The sequence below is a fragment of the Poecilia latipinna genome, unplaced genomic scaffold (genome assembly GCF_001443285.1).
Source record: "Poecilia latipinna isolate Pla-1442-1.1 unplaced genomic scaffold, P_latipinna-1.0 Scaffold58, whole genome shotgun sequence".
Taxonomy (NCBI): domain Eukaryota; kingdom Metazoa; phylum Chordata; class Actinopteri; order Cyprinodontiformes; family Poeciliidae; genus Poecilia; species Poecilia latipinna.
Window position 1 is genome coordinate 551,494 of NW_015112674.1, and position 9,169 is coordinate 560,662.

The following is a 9,169-nucleotide window of genomic DNA, read 5'->3' on the forward strand; positions in this document are numbered from 1 at the left end:
GTAAGCTGACTAACATAAATGAAGATGTACCATTAAGTTGTACGGAGGCTCCAATTAAAGATATTTGCAATTACTGACTATCTGAAACATAAATGTTCTGTGGTGATCTGTGTTTTTCTGTTATTTTGAGGTTTTCTGTGTCCTGGTTTCCCTATGAGTCTCTGTGCCGTCCTGATTGTTCCCAGCTGTGTCTCGTTTATTTGATTACCCCCCCAGTGTATTTAGTCCCACCTGTTGCAGGTGTCGGATCCTCGTCGTGTTACGTCTTGCTGCCTGTTGTTCCGTTCTGTGGATATTTCATTAAATCGTTCATCACTTCAACCTCGGTCTGCCTGCGTCCTCCCTCACTTCACCAACCACAAATCATGACATGTTCATCATCTCGAAAGAAATTCTGAATTGTCAAATTGCCTGATATCAAAAATTCTGATAATGTTAGACACCAGAATGTAGATGCAGCTGTGTAAAACTATCACTCAGGATAATTAAAATGCAGTTGTGCTTCGTGAAAAAGCATTTTTAGGTATCTAAAATGTAACTCAGACGAGACCGAATGCAAGACAGACCAAGCAGGTTTTATGCTAAAACGGCCTGCCATACACGACTCCAGAGGGCGGTGGCGCATTCATGTTGCATTACTAATAAATATGCGGTTTGGAGACACAACGCAAAATACGACAGGTCAAATTAGATGGCTCTTATCTGACAGGCGTGGTTCGGCCTTACCTGTCTGCCTGTCTGATTCACAGAGGAACGAGCTCCGATGGTGCGAACTGTGAAAGATTTTATTTTAATGAATGAGTTCAGATGAAAAAAACAGTGATAAATTATTTTGTGAAATTAATACCAAAAAAATCTAGTTCTTATTAAAAGCTATAGAATGTATCGTAACTGAAAGTCTTCCTTTTATCTAAAACTGAAAGAAACGTTTTTCAAGGCTTGTGGTTCTTTTGTGTGAGAGTTTTTGCGCAGTAGCCAACAGGAAGGTTTCAACCACTACAGTCAAACTACAGTTACAGATGTGAAGTCTACGAAACAGGATCAATTTGTTTCTCAGAACAGAATTTATTACCATTTGTACAGATTTAGTAGAAGCACATTGGAATTCTTGTGTTTCTCCAACTCAAGAATGGTAAAGGTTTTTTATTTTTTAAAGATAGGACATAAATATAAGATAAAACAGACACATAAAAACCTATTGAATGATCTTTATAACAGATTTAAACGAGCAAGGAGAATTTCTGAAGAAGTCTCAGACTGAAGATTTATTCAGCATCAGTAATATGATTACACGTCCATCAAAATTACATGAAAAATGCGACAGAAAGCTAACAATTTATGTGATCAAAAAGGATTTAGTGCACATTACGCTATGGCTTCTTTTCAAAAGATTCCAATAAAAAACATGGGGGAAAAAAAAATTGCAAAAAACCACTGTTAGAGATGGGAACCTTTATGAACAAGAAAATGAACAGTTATTGAACATTAAGTTAACATTTATGTAAAGTTTAATGGTCCTTCAGGAGAATAAAAAAAGGCATTTTGTAGCCTAAATTTGAACACTGACTAGATGTCTCCCCTCTTCAACGGATGAAGGAAGAGAAAAGGAAACATTTAAAGTTTCAGAGCCACCTTAGTCAATTTCACTGGCACCAGGAAAACACATTAGAAAAAGAAGAAGGCCTTAATGTGGTCTGGATCTTGTGTCAATGAACCAGACTGCCTCTAAACCTGTAGTTCTGATGCTCATCTCCTGGGTTGCTTACTGGGAAATTCCCAGCACAGCAGCTGGACAAACAGGGATAAAAGATACGTGTGTGCAGCAGGGAGGGACTGGTTTCCTCTGGTTCATGCTTTGGATGTTTGGACAGAATCCTGTCTTGGTTTTGTCACTGACTGACAAACGGGGAAGAAATGCTCTGTAGCCGTTTCCATGGACTGTGTAACCGCACAATTTACACTTATTAATTCATTTAAGTTTATTTGATAGGGACAGACACATCAACATAGACAAACTGAACAGAACAGCAGTCCCATGTTTGTGTCATAGTGCTTATAGCAACAGCTATCAAACTACATATCAAAAATAAATTTGGTTGATTGAAACATGCCAATTTTGAAAAAACTCTCATTCGATAAAGATTTTTGGCACTAGGATGACGTTTTCGCAAGACAGCAAACAAGCTTCTCAGGTGCGACAAACAGCAAAGTGTACAGTGCCAACAAAAACATTGATCACTAACAGATTTCCTGAGCTCACAGAGCAAAGGATTTTTGCTAAGTTGACTCTGAGCCAAGAGCTTCTGGGTATAGAGGTCATCACAGGGGATTTATCAGCCAATCAAAACCAGCCGGAGAAAACATGCAGCCAATAAGAAAAAAGAAACATTTTATTTATGGGTGTTTGACTCATTCAGAGATGGGGAATGCAGACAAGCTCTTTGTCACATGAAAGGCTTCAAAACATGAAACCATTCGACTGAATAAAAACACAGGCTCACCTCAGAGTTTAAAGCATTAATCACTATTTTAATTTACAACCAAACATGGATAATTTATCAGAAAACAAAATGATATAATCCTTCATATTTAGATAGTATGACAGATATTCAGACAATACTAAGAGAAGAGATGACTTCAGGTTCATAAAAACATTATTACATTAAAGATTCACAAGACCGCTAATAGTATCCACGGATATTCAAGGGCCTTATTGGGTGGAGGTAGTTAGTGAAGGTGAAAGGTCACATTTGGAGTCTCCTATGCTCTACACACCAACCTGTTTATGAGATTTGCTCAGAGCCCACAAACCCTGCAAACCCTTCCTAAGTCTTAGGTCAGAGGGTGGAACCTAGAGCTAAAGCTACAGTAGCGATTGGGTTTTCAGAAGATTATTGGTTGTTGCTTGTGTGTCTGTATTTGATCACTTTGTATTGAATCTGACTGTCTGAGAAATGCTGGTTGATTGACAGTATATTCTTGTAACAGCAGCTCTGTGGATCTCACTATATCACGGTGCACTTCTTCTTGACCTTCTGTTTGGGAGCGGTCACAGGACACATCACCACCCTGACGGCTTCATCAAACACGGTCTTGAGGCCGCGCTGCGTCAGAGCCGAGCACTCCAGGTATTTCACCGCACCTGGTTTGAGGCAAGAACAAGGAAAACATGTCCATTGTATTTCCAGAATGCTTTATCCTTTTGTGTTAAATCAAGTTTTTAAATGACGTGGATCTCAGTAAGTTTGAATATCATCACCTAAGAGTTGATCTACTTCAGTAACTCAACTTAAAAAATGAAAGTCTTTGTACATCACTCTCTCGCCCTAACACAAACACAAACTGAGTTTCTATTAACCATCAAATTACTCAAGCTGAAGTTACAAAAATACATTTGCTTAACGGAAACGCACCGATTTCTAAAAAAAAAAAAAAATGTTGTTTTGGTTCTAGGATGAGGTGATTTTTTTTCAGCTGTATACAAACAGATGTATTTCGCAAAACTGCAATAGAAACACTTTTTTTGCATCACACAAGTCACATGATCAACAGCTGGATGTTACTACTAGCAAAGATGACAAAGAAGACGACAGGAAGTGGTAGCAAGATGATGTTTTGTTGTCTGTTTTCCCATCGTTCAGCTGACTCCACCAGAGCTCCCACAGCATCAGTAAGTTTGAACACAACTCTTACAGAGCTGTAAAATCTGTAAAATGGCTGATGATGCCTGAATAAGATGCCGACATCTCCTCTGATTGGCTGATAGATAATGATGGCTGAATTATGAATATATCTCATGTAACAATTTCAATCCATCCCTGCCACTATTTGTAATGACTTATTGTGTGAACAAGCTTATTCATGTGTGATTTTAATTTCATTTCTTATTTAACGGAAACATTACAATTGTGAAACTATCTTTTCTTCAACATTAGCAGAATATAGACAAATATTTGCGCAGATTTTTAGTGGAAATGCAGCTGGTGTGTGGTGGAGTCCACCCCAGGCCACACCTTCAAACTCTTAAATTTGCTTCACGATCTTCTTAATTCTGCAGGAATTCCTGTTGCTTATCTATTTTTGCCTGTTACATTTTAAACTTTCTATTAATACGGTTGGACACAGAATTATTCTGAGGTGTTAGGTCACACGTCTTCCTCATGAATGCACAGGCCATAGCATAACATTGTATTTGTCTTATATAGCATTAACATTTTCTGAGAAACTACATTTTGGTTTTTGGATTTTTATTACGTATGACTAATAAACATCTGAATAGTTCTGAGTAATAATCACCAAACTGAATTGAAATAAGTACATGATTTATACTGCAGTGAAAGTTGAATCTATACACACTTCTTGCCACACTCAAACTAACCAGTTTTTTTTTTAAAAGTCACTCTAAGCTCATGTTATATTGAACATGTGTTGGTGCATGTGTGGACTGGATGACTGACCTATTTCCTTGGTCAAGGCCAAACCCTGGGGGTAGGTGATGGGACAGAGGTCCTTCTCCTTCAGCTTTTCAATCATGTCCTTGTCGTCCCTCAGGTCGGACTTGGTGCCCACCAGGATCATGGGGGTGTTGGGGCAGTGGTGCTTCAGCTCCACACTCCACTGCAGGAACAGCCAGCAGGATGTTAGCAGACCAACTGACACGACAGCAGCAGAATCTGTTTCCTTTCGTTCTTTAGCAATGTCTTATTAATATAGAACATTTCAGCAGCAAGGATCAAAGTGCTTCACATTATGAAAACATAAGACCATAACTAAATGTACCATCACCGAATACACATCAAATATATGAATGAATCAATGTTCTGGTAATTATTTATTGAAGAAACTCTAAACTGGTGGGTTTTGAGCCTTGATTTAAAGGAAGTCAGTGTTTCAGCCGTTTTGAAGATTTCTGGTAGTTTATTCCAGATTTATGGTGCATAGAAGCTGAATGCTGTTTGTCCATGTTTGGTTCTGCTTATGGAATGCAGAGTAAACTAGAAGCAGGAGTGGGGGTGTACTGACTGCTGTTTTCTGACTGATCGCCGATTACTGCTCTTTAAGAACACTGACCTGCTAATTCTAATTTTGGTAGATCAGTTTTCGGTCTGAAATGAAAGAAAATAAGTCGGTGAATTGGTGACAGTGCGTGATTATTGTTAAACATACGGGCATGACCTGGTGGGTCAATCAGTCAAACCTTTCTGACAGACGAGCAGAAGAGGACAGTGGCTGAGTTTTAGACCATTGCTCAGGAAGAAAAGATCGATGGACAATATCAGCTTCACACGTAAGTATTGGCCAATTACCGATCTCCAAAAATTAAGGAAAAGACCTGAATGATCTCGAAGGTTGATGTATGGATCAATACAAACCTATCAATACCTGAGCTTTATGCTTTAAAACTGTTTCTCAAATCAAAAAATTTATACTTTTGTTACTTCAGTTGTTTTAGGTAAATGTATGCCATTAACGAATGGCATACGTTTCACAGTGGAAAGAAACTACACTGTTGAGATTTTGTTGTTTGTAAAACCAGTGTGCTTACCATGTCTATATTCAAAACATATATGATTTACTGCATTTACTGCATTTACTGCATTTGCAAATTCCATGAAAACCTCTGATATGTCAAAATGTCACATTATATGAATTTCTATTATATGTAGAACTTCATTTATTCATTTAGGTCATTTCTGTAGGAACATATAGGAATGCAAATATAAAAGTAAATACATAATCAGCTCTGGCGTAACCAGGTGACGTTGCAGGGTCTTACCTTGGTACGGACGTTTTCATAAGAAGCTGGACTGACCACTGAAAAGCAGACCAGGAACACATCCTAAGAAGGGAAATAAAGAATAAACATAGTTGTTTGTCTGTACTCTCTTGCAGACATATGTAAACCCACCGTCTGAGGGTAGGACAGAGGTCTGAGTCTGTCGTAGTCCTCCTGTCCTGCTGTGTCCCACAGACCCAGGGACACTGGTTTCCCATCCAGTAGCATACTGGCAGAATAATTATCAAATCTGAAGGGGAAGAGTTTTCAAATATAAACCAACTTATCTTGGATGTGACATTTCACCAAGTAAAACACAAAAACAATAAGGATATTAAAGACATTAAAACATTGTCTTTAATAACCCAGACTCTACATCACAGTTGAACATGACCACATCTGGTCACTAGTTAGCACTGTTTGTTCTGTGTAGTACTTACACTGTGGGGATGTATTCTCCTGGGAAGGCATTGGTGGTGTAGCTGATGAGCAGACATGTTTTACCCACAGCCCTAAGGAGGCAGAGAAAAGACAAGAAGACCAACTGTTCAATATGAAGCATACATTTAGATAATACAGACAAGAGTAACACTAGCCTAGTAAAAACCAGCATCTTGTGCTGCACTTCTCTTTATTCGAAGCGTTTGGGTTGTTGAGAAACGATTGCTAAAACTACAGACAATTGTAAAACAGCACAGAAAACCTATATCATTGTTCACAGCTTCTCCTTTTGTTCGGTGGTTGGTCCGAGTCAAGAGGAGAGAGCACAGACTGTGCTGGAAGTGGTACCTAAGAGGTAAGATCATCACCAAGATAGGAAAACATGGCCTCCGTCTTATGCTAGCTCTATGTGATAAAGAAACATACTGTTGCTATGTCCAAAGTTTTACACGCTAAGCCAAAGGAAATGGCCTGGAAGTCCCACAGTCAGAGTGGGAAACAATCCAAAGTAAGGTTGAGAATGAACCGGATCAAGACTCTGTGGGACATTCAGGCCCAGAAAAGTCAGAGGTACCAAATCTCAAAACTGTACCAAAGGATCAAAGAGGAAATAACTGTCGAAAGTCAAGACCAAACTGCAACCATGACTTTCGCTTTTTCAAGGAGGAACATCTGAGATCTGAGTCAAGAAGAGCAGAGTCCCAGAAAACGCTAAGATGTTGGAGAACATTTAATCTCCTAAACCTCAGTAGGTTTAGGAGATTGAATGTTGTTTAGGTTTAAGTTCTTAATAAAGAGGGGATTACATTTTTATTTGAGTTGGTTTGGCCACAAATGTAAAACATACTTCCTCACAAGAAGCATGAAAATAACTTGATTATTGTTGTACACTCTCACTATCGCTTGCTGTAGGGAACAGTGACAGTAACTGGTGCAGCACAGAGCCGACTGGAGCTTATGTCTGCCTGCTTACTGTCCAAGTCCCGTCATTAAAGGCCACTAGTCCCAAACAATAAGAGTAAGAAAAAGGGAAGGTATTTAAAATCTTTCTTTTGAAGTTGAATATTTTTCTTATAAATAAAGGTGGACAGTCGTCACTGAAAAGAGGCAACATGTTGGCTGTGCTGCAGACGTTGCTGCAGCTGATGTTGCTAACCTAACCTGATAAAAATATTTAAAGTATGTTTGTAAAGAGCTCCAGGTAATGGTGTCTATTAATGTTCAGCCTGGTTCCTTCAGTAAGTGAACAAACCTGTTCCACCATGACTGTTCGACATGAGGATAAACTAGTTTGGACTGGCGGAACCTTTTTCATGAGCGCTATTTTGTGACTCAGAAAACAATTTAATCAGCCTTTTCTTTCTCTGTCTGGCTCTTTTATATCAGAAAATATTCAGAAATGACACTTTAATATCTAATAAAGAGAGAAAATACAACATTTTACACTAATGTGAGCTACTTTGTAATTATTTGATATGAGAACCATTTCTTTGCCTTTAACTGGCTTTACTTTACATACAAATTAGCTTGAATTTTACAGTAAATATTAGAGAGGGGGAAAAAGCTGCTTCTGTTGGTTATGTTTTTTTTGTTTTGTTAAAATACATCATGAGAAGGGAAATACAGGTGAGAAGGGAAAACTGAAAAGTCACTTACCCATCCCCCACCACCACACACTTAATGGAATTTTGCATCAGACACAGCAAGCAGGCCACCTGGACAAAAGGAGGATGAGCAGGAATCTGTTGTCCTAAACGCGAAGCGACCGGAGGAAAAGCGTCTGGAGAGACTCATCCATGCTCTGCTTCAGGAGGAGAGACTGCAGCACCAATTATTGGACTTCCTCTACTGTACCAGGAACAACACCCTGATTAATCTCTGGAATCTTGCTCAGGTGTTGTCCTTTGGAAAGAATTTCATTCATGCAGATCTCTGTACAGTTCGCAGAACAAAGCAAAAATGTCTGACAAGCATTGAACTGTGATGCTCATCAAAGGGGCAGTGTTGTGCAAACTCAACGTTTTTGAGCTTTAGAAGATGTCATAATTCCTTCATCAAAAACACACCTGGAGTGTTGCCTTGATTGGTTCATAAATATTTGAGAAATCCTTAAATCTCCATGGCAACCCTTCAGCTGTGCCTGGGAGAACCTAGCTCCGCCTTTTTAGGACGAAGCTCCGCCTCTGAGCTGCAGTTTTTTTTTAACTTCAGAGCTTCTGCCTCATAGATCAGCTGTGACCTACAACTCCCTCACTCAGCTCCTTTAGACTAGCCAACAGAAATTAGCAAACACCCGGTGGAACTGCTACATGTGCTGAGCTCATTGTACGAGCTACTTCTTAGTACAATGCTAGTAAAAACATAATTAAAGGGTTAACAGAGGAGCCATGTTGTGATGACTTGCTGAAGACGGACTTTCAGAAAGAGCAGGAGCCCAATTCAAAGGTTCTAAATTATAGAGTCAAATTTCTTTTAAGTCATGTTTGACTTAACATTTGAAGGTTGCATACTTTCTTAATTGTAAGAATACAGCCCTTTTAAGAATGCACTTTGATGAAGTCTAGTCTCCAGCAGGACTGCCTCCATTTGTAAAGATGAAACAAACCTAAAATAAACAAAACTTTGATAATATTCTGTATTTGTTATGTACAAGTTCAGAATAACATCAAAACATGTTTGTTGATTCAAGCATGAATAAAGCCTTCAAAAACCTAAGCTCCAATGGTGTGAAAAAGTGTTTCTTCCCTTCCTGATTTCCTGTTTTTGCATGTTTGTCCCACTTCATTGTCTCAAACAAGCAAACACAGAGTGCAGTTTTTAAATGACGGCGTTATTATGGGTGAAAAAAAAGGAAATCAGGAAAAGGACAAACAGTTTTTCACACTGCAAGTCATGTTGTGTTGTAAACAGCTGAAGAAAAAGATGAATGATATATATATATATATATATATA

General features: G+C 38.7%; 1 protein-coding gene across 1 annotated transcript; it reads right to left on the bottom strand.

The window, feature by feature from the left end:
* Window positions 1-2,169: 2,169 nt before the first annotated feature.
* LOC106961760 (ras-related C3 botulinum toxin substrate 1-like) lies at window positions 2,170-8,089 on the bottom strand. The gene is made up of 6 exons (XM_015055731.1): window positions 7,874-8,089; window positions 6,217-6,288; window positions 5,909-6,026; window positions 5,777-5,839; window positions 4,458-4,617; window positions 2,170-3,142 (listed from the first exon to the last, which is right to left on the bottom strand). Exons 1-6 carry the CDS (start codon window positions 7,909-7,911, stop codon window positions 3,006-3,008), a joined length of 588 nt encoding a protein of 195 aa, XP_014911217.1. The 5' UTR covers window positions 7,912-8,089; the 3' UTR covers window positions 2,170-3,005.
* Between the last annotated feature and the right edge of the window lie 1,080 nt (window positions 8,090-9,169).

Coding starts and splice junctions, on each gene's coding strand:
- LOC106961760 (XM_015055731.1), bottom strand. CDS start 7,911: ATGCAAAATTCCATTAAGTGTGTGGTGGTGGGGGATGG. Junction 6,027..6,216: donor GGAGAATACATCCCCACAGT/GTAAGTACTACA, acceptor CTTCCCCTTCAG/ATTTGATAATTATTCTGCCA. Junction 5,840..5,908: donor CTCTGTCCTACCCTCAGACG/GTGGGTTTACAT, acceptor TTCCCTTCTTAG/GATGTGTTCCTGGTCTGCTT.